We start from the raw sequence: 15,028 nt of genomic DNA on the forward strand, positions 1-15,028 counted from the left end.
GCTGGTGCTGAAAAATGGCCAGAGCATTGGAAATGCCTAATGGAACTCCATTATACTGAAAAAGTCCAAAAGGAGTGTTGTACACAAAGAAGCATTGGGAATTCATGGTCAATGGAAGATGGAGATACATATCACAATGTTGAATCTTGAAAAACGCTTTGCCGCCCACAAGGCATCTCATTACGTCCTCTACCTTGGAAGTGGGATAAGGGTCTAAGACAGAATGGGCATTGATGGTTGTCTGGAAAATCCTGCCTATGCAGCATCCACCCTTTGGTTTTCCTATGGCGTTTTTGGGGGTGACCCTTTGGTGGTTTGGAATGGGAGCGGAAATACCCTTATCCTGCAATTGCTGTAGCTCCAGAGAAAGTTTGTCTCTGAATCTGAAAGGAACATTTCTGGCTTTCAAGAGCTTCAGTATCACTGATGTGAAAGGAGCAATATGAGTCTTGGTATCTTTGATGTCCAAGGAGGATTGCAGGAACACTGTGCTGAATGGGAAAAGTGGTCTCTTAGATAAGGTTTGGTGCCAAGTGACTTGACACTGAGGGCAGAGTCATCAATTTGTAAGCCAAAAGCGTTGAACCGATCCAGGACCGAGAGACCGATGGCTCCAGGTGTCCAAGAACAAATTCTGGCTATGAGGTACTGGACTTGGACTGTAAATTTGCGGTTGACTTCGACGATATTATTGCTGTAACAGTGAAGTGCGGAGTGTCACAAAGCTGAAGTAGAGTGGACCCCAAATAATATTAGGTTCATCAGTCTATGGTGCTCACACACGACCGCATGTGTACCTGCAACTTGATGGGCATGTTCTTGATGCTTACTGTTACAATAGAGATAAGTCTGAATGGGGAAGCACACATTGACAGATCCACCCTGTCGTGCACTCGAAAATCGGAGGGGTCCATATGGGCACAGCTAGCATTTATTTTGAACAATGCTTGCCACACATCAGCGCTTTGTCTGGGTTTCCAACAAGAGGTGTACTTAGCTAGTACATAGTGGTGTAGATGTCTCTGGTGATTAATAAAACACAAGCTACGAGAAGGGAGCTCTCGAGTGTGGCGTCTGAGTGCTGAATCGTTCCTGCCTGCACTGTGTGAATCCATCGTGGGTGGGGGGAGGGGGGGGGGGAGGGTTACCGAGGGCATCGCAGAAGATTTGTGCATAGTCAGTCTTTGAGGTTGTGCACGAAAATCATGTCCCAGACCAAGGAAGCCACATATGATTGCTTACACTGAGGATTACTACACTGGCAATGGCAGTCACGAGATAGTCCTGGAGATGGGCAATCCATTCGTGGTAAGACTCTCTGTTAAGTCTGCAGCAGCTGAAAGACATGTGATAGGCTGCTGCCACATACACTTGGGGGTCAACATATTGTAACCAACTGGACTTTAGCCCGTCATACAGCAGAGCATGGGCTTCCCCCTCGGAAGGTGGTAAACGACTTGTTCCATGTATGCCAGAAATAAGGCATACTGTTGGGTATCAATGCTATGCCATGAGCTAAGAAATGCTGTTCCATGCATGTAACATAGTTCGCCGACATGTCAAACTGCTGGAAGGGCAGGAGCACAGCTTGGAAACTCTTGAGAATGGTGTAGACCTAAAGAGGCTTGGAGAGCTCTGGAGGGGATGTGGGGTTGACCACCAGCTGCTCGATCAGGAGCTCGTGAGTACAATGCATCTGCTGGAGCAGTAGCAGTACCTGGGCAGAGACATCCATCAAGCAAGCATTAAGTCCACTATACTGCTGATGTAAAACAAAGACAAATATTACAAAGTTCAATTTTTGATCACAATTTTGGAGGACACATCTTTTCAGTGTACAGCTGGGTTTCTTAATAAAAACTATAAGTAAGATGGATGTTTCTTCAACGTTTTGACCCTACTAAATACTTCTTTCAAATTTTGTTATGATTTATGTGCTATTAGTTAAGATTTAAAACTGAAATAATCACTGAATTAAACTAGTTTGTCTTGTTTTTATTTAAATTTCATTAAGCTTCAAAATAAACAAAGTGCTCCATCGATGTATCAGGATTCTGAAAATATTCTTTCAGAGCAAAAGTCTGGGCACCTCTGGTTAGAGACTGTGAATGGCGTAGGTCCATAGTTGGCAGCTCCGGACGCGTAGGTCGATGTAGATGACCTCATAGCAGTGATTTCAGACTGAGATCCTAACTGTGGGAATGCTTTTGCAATTATCGCCTGGGCCAGGAAACTTACGTGGAGTGAACTGGGCGAACATAGCCTGGGCGCCAGCCTTGATACTGCCTGGGTGCTAGGACACTGTAGGTACTAGTTTTGGGTATGTGGTCACTAGAGGAGAAAACAGTCCATGGGACTATTGACCTCTGGCAGCTCTTGGGGTGTCACCTGGTGCTGCTCAGAGCAAGGTCATCTCTTCTCTGTTGTCCCAAGAGCTGTCCCCTGCGAGGTCTGTATCCCCATAAGCAGTCTGTGTTGTTGTTTGCTAGCTGCACAAGTGTGAAGCCTTGACACAGCAGTACCATCTGTTGATGAGTTATTGCGTGATTCGAAGGCAGTCAAGGTAAATAAAAAGTAGAGCATCACAAAAGGCAGCTGGTTGCTGTCATTTCATCATATTTGCAGTGTTGCACATCTGTAATGGATGAATGTTCTGTGTATTTTACTTGTGTCTGTTGAGATACTAAGCGTGCTATGAACCATCGATGTTAAGAATGCCGTTTATATTACTCTAGATGGCAAGTAAAGTTCTAGATAGAGACTTTGGTAGTTGTTGGCTTTCTGGAAGTTTGAAAATTGTACTTTTGGGTTTTCTGGAGGTTTCTTAAGTCAATTTTGATAGAAAGAGAGACAATATAGCCCTTTATCTTCATCGTATTCAGTTTCTCTGTGTTTGTCTTAAGGTAATATTTTGTGGTAAATGCCGGCCGGAGTAGCCGAGGGGTTCTAGGCGCTACAGTCTGGAACCACGCGACCGGGCTTGGCTAATGAAAGGTCCTCGGGCATGGATGTGTGTGATGTCCTTAGGGTAGTTAGGTTTAAGTAGTTCTAAGTTCTATGGGACTTATGACCGCAGAAGTTACCTCCCATAGTGCTCATAGCCATTTTTTGTGATAAATGTGCTATCGATCTCTTTAAACAACTGTTCTAAGACCTCCTAAAATCTGGCAAAATGGGCTATATTGTCTACCAAACGTAATAATTGTAGTCTCTTGCACTTTTATGTTCTTTAGTGGTTTTCAGTAAGGAGATTTTTTGATGCAGCTCTCCACGTCATTTTACCCCGTACAAGTCTCTTCATCTCCTAATAACTACTACCGCCCACATTCCTTATAATTTCTTCATAATTTTGTTCCTTATCTCGTCCTCTCCTATTAGTTATTCGGCCTACTCAGCTCTTCAGTATTCTTCTGTGGCAGCACTACTTATGTAAACTGTTTATCGTCCACGTTCGATATCTGTAAGAAGCGGAAGTCCGTACAAACACCTAGAGGTCACAATTCGTAACACCTAAATTTATATTAAATAGATGTTAACAACCTTCTGATTTTTAAGGAATACTTTTCTTGCTAATGAAAAATCCGCATTTTTTATCCACTCTAATTTGTGTGTCGTCAGTTATTTTCCAGCCAATGTCGCAAAACTCATTTGCTATTTTATTGCCACTTTTACTAACTCATTTGGTCAGCAATCCCTGATTTCAATAGACTAAATTCTGTTAACTTGTTTTCCTTTTGTTGATATTCCCCTTACATCAGCTTTTTTTTAAAGTATCCATTCCTTTGCTGTCTCTGGCAGAATTACATCATGAACAACCATCAAAGTTACTATTTCTACTGTTGTACTTTAGTTTATACTTCAGATATTTCCTGGTGCTTCCTTCATTGCATCTTCAGTGTGAAAATACACTCGATCACGCTAAATAATCGGTCAGCCTGTACGTGTCAGCTTACGTACGGCGGAGTGACACGGTGCGGCCTTTCGTTTTGCAGATGTACTCGATGCGGCGGCTGATGCAGGGCCCCTTCACGGAGCAGAAGGCGCCTCTCGCGAACAACGTACGGCCCCTGCAGCACCTGCACCACCGCACCGTCAGGACCAACATCGACTTCTTCCGGCGCAAGGTGAGACCCAGCAGCAGTAGCGACTACTGGAGCATCCAAGTGTTACCAATTATTGCACAGTTATCACTGTGTTAATCAAAAACATATCCGCCTTTGTCGTCCACCCCTTTCAACATTACCTATCGGAGTATTCGGCGTACTCTATTATTTGCATCTTCCAATCTCATGTTAAACAAAGAAAGGAACCAATACTCAACGTAAATATTATACACATTGTTTTAAAAGTATCAGTCTAGCAACATCTAAACTATGAATTACGCATTAACTAGAGATGTTGCCATTATTTTCCATTTTCTCACTCTTGCCTTCCTCGTCCTCGTCCACCGGAGAGCTACTGCTATTTTTCCCCACAAAACGTTTTTCCGTATCAAGTGTATGTATGAGGGTCATTCCGGAAGTAAGTTCCGAATCGCCGCACCTAATCCATTGTCGCGCAAACACTGAAACGCGACTCCGCAATGACTCCTGGCGTCGCTCGTAACACAACGCTATTTCCATTGACGTTGTCGCAGCGCGCTATTTATGCTATCAGTTCAATAGTTTAAAAGAATTCATCAGCCCGCCGACTGTGAAATATGCCCATTGAATCGGTTTTTGATAGTAAGGAACGTTGCAGCAGTGGAAATTCATCAGCAGACAAGTGAGGTGTGTGGCCCCAATACGATGAGTTACAGCAGAGTGCGAGAGGTCTCAAGGACATACGGGAATATGTCTATGATGAACCACGAAAAGGCCGACCATAAATAATCTAAGGAGATTTGGTCACAGCCTTGGACGAAAAGATTCGTAAAGAATGACAATTCCGAATTTTGAATCTCGCTCTGGAATTTCCGAATTTAGGTAGAACAACTTTGCATCAAATTGTCTCTGTAATGTTCCAATTTCGCGAATTATACGCACATTCGCTTCCAACGCTGCTTGCTGAAAAACACATGTTTTCGACCATCACAAAATGCAGAAATACAGAATAATCTATCTGATCTTCTGACGTCCGGAGTTCTCTTGCTGTATGACAATGTCAGACCCCAATCGGCCGTTCACATCCGAAATCTAATCAGATCTTTTGAATGGGAACAGATTGTTCGCCCACCGTACAGTCCAGAATTGACGTAAAGCGATTTTCACTCTTTCCGCTATCTAATGGAGTTTCTCGGCGGAAAGCGCTTCGGGAACAGATGACGAAGTCAAAGAAACTGTGAAAGTCTGGTTATCCTCATACGGCGGCAGACGTTTACAACTTAGGGATGAAAAAGCTTGAAAAATGTTATGACAAATGTTTAAACAAATACGAAAACTATGTGTAAAAATATAAAAACATTTAAGGAAGTACATGAAAACAGGTTTTTGAAAGAAATCTGTGATAGTTTGTGTTTTATAAGAAATCTGACCATACTTTCCGAACAACCCTTGAAATTCGTTCGACCAAACCATATATGAATATCCTAATTTTTACACGTTGAACTTCTTTACATCTTCAACACCATACCGGTCGTTGAGATGTTATGCCCTACGCAGTATTCTTTTTTTCCGGATTTTAATTCCTATTTCCCACCGCGTAACACGCTTGCGGGACAAGTTGCTTAGCCATACCTGGATCGAATGGGCGCGTTGGATTATCGACCGCGGTCTGGTACACCGCCCATAAAGAGTGTGGTTTCTAGGAGATCTCCCACGCTTGTTTAGGCAAATACCACCTGGTTCTCAAATTGCACCGCAGATAATACGATACACAAACTGCTATAACACGGTAACGCACGGAACGAAGATTACACTAGTCACAGAGAGACGGCAGTCGCTGCCTGTCTCCATTAGGTTACCTTTGACCAATGTGGTGTCAGGCAGAGCATTTCACCATAAGGTTAAATAATAAGATAAAAGATCTGCAATCTCCTACCGCGTCAGACGGGATAAAGGCTAGGGAAAATTGGTAGCACAAGAAGAAGACCGTGATTGTTGTTGGTTGCACCAGGCATTCCAGCGTTCCCATCTCCATCCAGATCACTGTGGTTGACACATTTGCCCAATGCAGACAGTGAAAAATAAATTGATTATAAAAGATAAATAAAAATATGTTGTTTTCTTGTAATTATTCAATGTGTTCCGCAGTTCATACATTTCTCTGTCTGATAATTAGTTAAAGCTGCATGTTGTGACCCATTTGTGTTTCTGTTCATTGATAACACCGAAATATTGACGCAAGGGGCTCTCGTTTTTCCCACGCAGTGTATCATGCATGCTGTCTGGGTGGCACCATGCATTTCAGGATGATCAATTTAGCTAAGAACCCTCACTTGGTGCTATTTATATAGTGTGAATTTAGTTGCTGGTTCCAAACTGGTAAAAAATGTTAATTTCGTTTATTAATTTTCCTCATTTGAGTGCAGAATTTGCAGTTAAAATAAAATGTTGAGTGAACTAGTTGCAAAAACGTTAACAGAATGCGTTGAAGTAATGTTATTTTCAAAACGTGTAGCAATTAGATTATTTGCAGCTACACTTCGCAAAATTTATTGTGACACAGGACTGTCTTTCCTTCGTATACTTTAACAAGAAAGACATAACAATATTATTGTCAGACTGTCTTTCCTTCCTATACTTTAACAAGAAAGACATAACAATATTATTGTCACTGACTTTAACAGAAAGTATAATACGTCCTAAAATGTAAAGATAATGGTTGTATGTATTACACTGAAGAGCCAAAGAAACTAGTACACGTGCCTCATATCGTCTAGGGCCCCCGCGCGCAAGCAGAAATGCCGGAATACGACGTGGCATGGACTCGAGTAATGCCTGAAGTAGTGCTGGAGGGAACTGACACCGTGAATCCTGCAGGGCTGTCCATAAATCCGGTAGAGTACGAGGGGATGGAGATCTCTTCTTAACAGCACATTGCAAGGCATACCAGATATGCTCAATAATGTTCATGTCTGAAGAGTTTGGTGGGCAGCGGAAGTGTTTAAACTCAGAATAGTGTTCCTGGAGCCACTCTGTAGCAATTCTGGACGTGTGGGGTGTAACATATTACTGCTGGAATTTCCCAAGTTCGGGAATGCACAATGGACTTGAATGTATTCCGTTGATCGGACAGGACGTGTCACCTGTCAGAATCGTATCTAGACGTATCAGGGGTCCCATATCACTCGAACTCCATGCGCCACACACAATTACAGAGCCTCCACCAGCTTGAACAGTTCCCTATTGACGTAAGGGTCCAAAGATTCAATAGGCTGTCTCCATACCCCTACACGTCATCCGCTCAATACAATTTGAAACTAGACTCGTCCGACCAGACAACTTGTTTCCAGTCATCAACAGTCCAATATCGGTGTCGATGGGTCCAGGCGAGGCGTATAACTTTGTGTCGTGCAGTCATCAAGGGTACACCAGTCGGCCTTCGGCTCTGAAAGCCCATATCGATGATGCTTAGTTGGATGGTTCGCACGCTGATACTTGTTAATGGCCCAGCACTGAAATCTGTAATAATGTGAGTTGCACATCTATCACGTTGAACGAATCTCTTCAGTCGTTGTTTGTCCCGTTCTTGCACGATCTTTTTCCGGCTGCAACGATGTCGGAGATCTGATGTTTTACCGGATTACTGACATTCACGGTGCACTCGTGAAATGGTCATACGGGAAAGTCCCCAGTTCATCGCCACCTAGAAGATACTGGGTCTCATCGCTCGTGCGCCGACTATAATACCACGTTCAAACTCACTTAAATCTGGATAACCTGCCATTGTGGTCGTAGTAACCGACTTCACAGCTGCGGTGCACACTTGTGTTATATAGGCGTTACCAACCGCAGCACCGTATTCTGCCTGTTTAAGTATCTCTGTATTTGAATACGCATGCCTGTACCAGTTTCTTTGGCGCTCCACTGTATATGCCTTGATGGTAGCCACTTGCAATATGTGCAGTTAAGCTGGTTTGTATTACAGTTTAATGCACTCTGTAGCCTAGAATGATTTCATGGGTATCACCATAGAATTAATGAAAATTTCTTAGTGTCAATGACAACTTTGAGTAAGTCATAACTGTAACAGGCAGAGAATTAGCGGAGTGTTCTTGTGCATGCTGTTATCACACTGTAGTGGCACTGCCCTCCTTCACGTTGCTCCTCAGCTGTCTTCCTGATGCTGAGTCGTCCACATTCCCTTTTTCCTACCAACGAAACCTTGCTCATCACTTCGCGAACATAATCTAGGTCGGTGTGGCAATTAAACACGCTGAACCTATTGACCACACGCTTAACCTTCACGATGATTTCCTTCATATTCAAATGTTTTGCTCTTATATTCCACAGCTAAATTCTGTGTTATGACCAGTGTACCGTTAGTCTTCTTCCGCTGCAGCAATTCTTTTCTCTGGAGCTCCTGCAGGCACAAATGTATGTTTCTCGATGTAGTAGCGGATGACCAGCTAATATGTGTCAACCTATGATAGGAGTTTTCTGTAGACATCTTTCTTCACCTAAGCTCCTGATTCTACCTTTAGCACTTCATCTGTCCTCTTAATTTGTAGCATACTTCATTACTCAGATATTACAAACGCTTCCACTAACTTTTTCTTCGTATTTCCGACAGCCTTTCTTCCATTTTCAAACACTTATGTGGTCATGACTCGCAGTTTCACGGACTTCTTTCCCATTTCTATAAAAAAAAAAACTGATAGCAAGTAGCGATATTTCACTGAAGTCGTTTTGCGCTCTGCAGTTCTGCTTCCGATACCTTCCTTGTTTCGGACATTATACATGGGAAAATTGTTTCACTTTTGCACTATTTTATCACTTTCCACATTTTGTCACTTTTACGTTTGTTTTGTTGGTATCTGAGGTGTATTCCGTTCTATGCATCATATTATTTTCGACAGTTCTAGGTCTATTTTACTTCCGACACTCAGGACTAAGATGTCTATGAATATTGACATTCGTATCGGCACCCATAGAATTTTACACCTCTTACGATATTTCCTTCCTCTGCCTTGACTGATTCTTAGGCGAGTTTGATAAGCTGCAAACTGGGCATAGAGCTTTCTTAACATGCTCTTTCTTGACTTTTCACTGTTATTACATCCACATGGTTTTTGCTGAAATTATACATTATTGATCTGTCTGTACTTCAATCTGAATCTTCTAAGGATTATGAACATGTTCTTGCACCTTACATTGTCGATGGTTTTCTGTAGATCCACAAATCGTGAGAAAATGTCTTGACATTTTGTCAGTGTGCCTTTCATTACTTAGTTGAATGTTAGGAATTCTTTTCTAGTATCCTCTGGCATCCTAAAAAGCTAATTGATCTTCCTCCAGCAGGATTTTTCAGCTCTTCAATGTATTATTCCGATAGTAATGATGATCATCTGGTAATTTTCACGTTTATTAATACGTGCATTTTTAGTATTGTGAAGGAGATGCGTCGCTGAAAATGTTAAGATAAATTAGTGAACCAATAAATTTTACACTTAAAGGAAATGTTCGAAAGAAATTAAAGTTTTTGTTAAGTGAAGAGAGCTAGGTAAAGCATAAGCTTCAAGCTTGTATAACAGAAGTCTTTGCAAAATATGTTCAGAAAACACTTCTCCTGGTGTTAAATTCATTGCCCAGATTGCCAGATTGCAGAAAAGAGCATTTATATGTTATTTTATCCGTGTAAGATCTTGTGAACTCCACGGTCGTTAATGATTACTGGTGAATAACGCAAACTAACCACAAACACTTTTTAAGAAGTTATATTTCAGTGCCATAACGGTTTCGTGGTACTACGTCCATTTTCATATGCATAACGTTTCCAATTATATTGATATTTTTGTCAGCTGCTAGTCATCTGCTCCACTTAAAATATTGCAGGAGCAGACGACGTGTTTCTGACCAAAACATTAATGTAATTTTGAATGTTAGCCGTGTGAAGATGGGTGTGGCAGCTCGATTCCGGCTATAGTAGGGGCAGCCAACCTTTTTCACCTATCACCCACCTTCGTGCCTCTGCTGGTAATAAAATTTTCTAACCGCCCATCAGTTCGACAGCAATGGTGACTTCTGAAGTAGGGAAGCAACTTTATTTTATAAAGTGGTGAGGTAGCGTTATAGCAAGTCAAAGCATTTGGTAATAATAACCTATTAAATACTTTGTGTCAAAATTATTATAACACTCGATGCAAAAGATTTTAAAATCCCTGCCGCCCAACGCGTACCACCTACCACAAAAACAGGAACGCCCACTATTCAGCGGCAAAAATCAGGTTGACTACCACGGGGTTGTGGCATTGAAACACAGCTTTTTAAAAGTATTCGCGGCTGGTTGCGCTATTCACCAACAAAAGAACATTTATGTTGTATAGAGGGTTTCGCTTTGTTCTTCTGAGAACACATATTTCAAGACACCATCTCTCGATGATGGTCTTCTCAAAACACTGCAGGCCTGGGAATTGACTGGTTACACTCCGTAGAAGCTCTCATATCATCGACACGTCACGCAAAACTATGTCTGCCTATCAAACTTTATTCCCAATCTTTCCCATTCCATAAAATGAGGTACAAATCCTGGACAAACAATGCGTACTTTTCAATAAAGTTCTTAATACAGCTGCAGATCAATAGCTCGCATGCTAGTTCACTCGCCGCGTAGGATGTAGAAACTACAAAACCCTCCACTCCATTTTCTTGTGTTACCACTGTGAGGCGACCTGCGTTCCACATCAGAGAAACGTATTAAGCTATGTAAGACGAAACCGTTATGTGTCGTCGTTACATCTGCACCGGGAGGGAAGCAGTCGGGACAAATTCTGCATTTCGTAGTAAATGCTCCCAGTCTGGTAGTGCTGTTTTGTTTGAAATGAACAACGCGTAACAAATGAGTAATTCAAGTCGCTGGAGTGTTCTAAGAAGTTAGTAGCACCAGACATTCACGCCATGGTCATGCAACGTCATTGAAACACTCGCATCTGGTACGCGAGATCTAACTGGCGCTCGGTAAGAACACAGAAATTTTCGGCTGTGATCATTTGTAGCAGATCTGCATGCTGGGACAGCAAGTAGAATTCATCGCGGTTGTCCAACAACATCGACTGCAACGCATTACTATTTTGCTCTGTTTACTGCAGCCGATTCTCGCACTGTAGCCTTGGGACCTATCCCTCCGGAAAAGTCACGTTCCTTCGTGACGACCACAGCTGTGACGTTATTCAACCGGCCAGCAATAATACTGTGGAAACGCGAAGTTCGTGGTACATTTGTTAATACTTGTAGTTCACAGTAGGCTCCCCTGTAAACAACCTAATGTTTCAAATTTGGGCTTTTGTGAAACGTTACGTTTAATGACAAAAAAAATCTGCACGGTGTAACAGAGTGTCCAAAGAAGTTTTCGCTTCACCGCTACAGAAAGACGATGTCTCCTGACCTTTCGTTATTGTAACTGACGAACAAGTCCTATAATGAAGGTACACGAAGCTATAGTGACGTCACCGCAGTAGTTAGCTCATTGCACTTATATTCGGGAGTACGGTGGTTCACATCCCATTCCACCAATCCAGATTTAGATTTTACGTGGTTTCCCCTAATCGTTTATGACAAATGCCTCAATGGTTTCCTTGAAAGAAGCACGGCTCAGTTCGTTCCTCATTTTTCGACTAACCCGGGGTGGCAATCCGTCTCTAATAACCTCGACAAGCAAGGAACGTTAAACCTTAATGTTCTATCTTTCTGTAATCACTTTAAAGCTGAGAAGCTAACCTCTCGCTTCTCCGTAATTTCAATTAGCCTCAGAAGTATACTTTTCAGGGAGAGGAGGGGACGTTTAAGACGCCCTAGGGAACGTTTCAGACGCCCTCACTTACATATTTTCAATGAATTTCGTACATTCTCAATGGATATTCATAACATCAGGACTGGAAGACAGTAAAAGTGTTTCCACGACACTTGTTCCCAATCGTAGGGACGTGGACGCCGTTGTCTGTGTCACGTAATTAGCCAAAGTCACTTGAACTGCCAGCTACTACAATTCAACCCAACTGCAATAGAAAATGTTGAACCAGGCACACATAATTTACGGACACCATTAAAGGTTGTGTGGAAATGTTAGTAAAACTATGTCTTCAGCTACCCTAAAAGTGACATAAAATTATTGGTTTTATGGCATCAGCACTGTAATACAACAATTGATCTGATTATCTCTTTGTATGGGCTGTACCAATAGTCTGTAGCAGATCATTCATAATCAAACTTCACCTGGATGTCTCTACTTTCAGTATAAGCCTTGCTTCACAGACTTGTGCGAAGTGCCTTTCCACAGGCTCCACACCAATTTAAATGTTTATGAAGGTTCTGCTCTCCATCTGACTATTCTTAATGACCTTTTCCACAACTATTGCATCATAAAGTAGAATATTTATTACAAACTCACAACATTCTTATGCGAGGGAGATTCATTTATTAACCTCAGACTACTAAACATAACAAATACATTTAACTTGTAGCGCTTGATCGGTTAGAAAAAGCGATTCAGGATGTGACGTTGTACCAGACAGCTCTCTGTTATGTTCTTTAGCGTGTAAGCAACAAGCGATTGAATATACGGTGCTGTTGTGTCTGCTGTCATTTGCGAAGTAGGTTCTGTCATTTGCTTCATGCCAACTGAGAGGAATCAGTGTTGCCGAGACATATCATCGATTTTGTCGATGTATCAAATGGTTCAAATGGCTCTGAGCACTATGGGACTTAATTTCCGAGGTCATCAGTCCCCTAGAACTTAGAACTACTTAAACCTAACTAACCTAAGGACATCACACACATCCATGCCAGAGGCAGGATTCGAACCTGCGACCGTAGCGGTCACGCGGTTCCAGACTGAAGCACCTAGAACCACACGGCCACACCGGCCGGCGTCGATGTATCGAAATGGTGTTATAACTAATGGCGTTGTGAGGGACTGATGAAGAAATTCAAGTCTGATCGCACGGATGTTTACGATGAAAGACATTCGAATGTGACTGATGAACATGTGTAGCATGTTGACGAAATTACGCTTGCAAGATGCCGATTAACCGTATCTGAATTTTCACCAGCTGTGCCTCAGATTTCAAAGGTTACACTCTTTAATACTGGCGCAGAGAAATTAGGTTATCGCAGTCTTATGCATGGTACATACTAAAATATGTGACCGATGTTCAAAACAGTGGAAGAATGGGTTCGGCCTCGACATGACTTCAGCATTACAGAGAACAGGGGCTAGAATTTCTGAAGAAAATCGTGACTGGGGACGAGACAAAGGTATACTACATGAACTCTGAAACTATGGAAAAGTTCAGATATGCACAAAAAACTCGAGTAGTCTCTGCAACACTGCACTACGGTGGTTACATGTTTTTGGGTTCAAAAAAAATTTGGCAACATATTTCGTAAGTATAACACATGAGAATACGGTGCCATTATATGTGTATTGGGACACTCTTACGAAACTTCAAAAGCCAATCCAAAATAAATGGAGTGGGATGGTCACCTAAAAGCTAACCCACTTCACGACAATGCGGGGCCCCACAGTGCAAACCCAACGAATAAAGAACTCAGACTCTTTGCCTTGGATACATGTCAGCATCTTTCCTTGGCACCAGGCGGATCTCATCCCCTCCCCATGGTGAAGGCTCTTTGCGACTGGTGATGAGATCAATACCAGAAGGTATCGTTCTTTGATGCAGGGAAAAATAATTTGGTGTCACAGTAGAACAAATTTTTGAATTTAGTGGTGATTGTATGGGGAAGTAAAGTTGACAGGCAACTACAGATTATTTTATCTATATTTTCCTGTTTGAAGCTGCTATTTGAGGCTGGAGGTTTGTGTGCCAGCTACACAGGCAGACATTTTTTCCGATTTCTTCGTTACATATTAACAGATTTTCAGTTTTACTTTATTTTCAGCTCGTACATTAGTTATTAAAGCTTTCCTGCTGTAGATTGTTAGCCGGCCAGGGTGACAGAGCGGTTCTAGGCGCTGCAATCTGGAACCGCGTGACCGCTACGGTCGCAGGTTCGAATCCTGCCTCGGGCATGGATGTGTGTGATGTCCTTAGGTTAGTTAGGTTAATTTAGTTCTAAGTTCTAGGGGACTGATGACCTCAGAAGTTAAGTCCCATAAGGCTCAGAGCCATTTGAACCATTTTGTAGATTGTTAATTGCCTCGAGCCTTAAGCATTTCTATCAGAACAGCGTCCTCTCCAAGACCAGTTTTTTCATATCTTGAACTGCTTCATTAATTCCTGCACACCTTCAGTTTAATTACATATGAAATGTGCTACCAAGTCATCCTTTGAAGTGGCAGCCGTTTAAAAAGTCTTCAAATTTTTCTGCTTTTCCTTCGGTGTTTTTACTATGTCTCTTTCACATAATGAACTAACCCCCACTCTAATTTCGACGGACCTAACGAAAACAGAGTGGAAAAAGTTTCATATTTAACTCATTTATTTATCATATGTGTAAATGTTTACAGTAGTTACATACGACTAGAATATACTTCAGTAATGTAGGTCACAGGTATTTTTGTTCCGTACACTAGGGGATTTTAAAAGTACCTTAATTTTATTACAGTACGGCAAGCAACTTTTATTGAATACTGAAATACTGCAAAGCAGTGAAATACAGGACACTATTGGCGTGAAAATGTGTACCAGCGGAAAAATGTTCTTATCGGAACACAAGAAATGCGAGTATGCACCTGTTTAAGTGAAAAGTGGAATACCAGCTGCCTGATTCTGCCTTCCTCAGCAGCTTTAAAAATTTTCCAAAAATGTTTGCATGTGAACATATTTGCGCCTTTTTTTTTTTTTTTACGCCTCTGAATTCCACTATCTGCTTAACTCAATGCCATTATCTCTTTGTGTCTCTCTGTCCCTGTCTTCTGTCTCACAGCCACT

General features: G+C 41.9%; 1 protein-coding gene across 2 annotated transcripts in view; it reads left to right on the plus strand.

The window, feature by feature from the left end:
* The window catches only part of LOC126412735 (carbonic anhydrase-related protein 10-like), a 962,152-nt gene that overhangs the window by 907,301 nt on the left and 39,823 nt on the right, over positions 1-15,028 (plus strand). For both annotated transcript variants that reach the window (XM_050082466.1, XM_050082467.1), the window contains one exon: positions 3,993-4,124. In XM_050082466.1, coding sequence (XP_049938423.1) covers positions 3,993-4,124 — 132 coding nt within the window. The remainder of the gene's footprint in view (positions 1-3,992; positions 4,125-15,028) is intronic.

Source organism: Schistocerca serialis, chromosome 7, assembly GCF_023864345.2.
Source record: "Schistocerca serialis cubense isolate TAMUIC-IGC-003099 chromosome 7, iqSchSeri2.2, whole genome shotgun sequence".
In the NCBI taxonomy this organism is placed as follows: Eukaryota; Metazoa; Arthropoda; class Insecta; order Orthoptera; family Acrididae; genus Schistocerca; species Schistocerca serialis.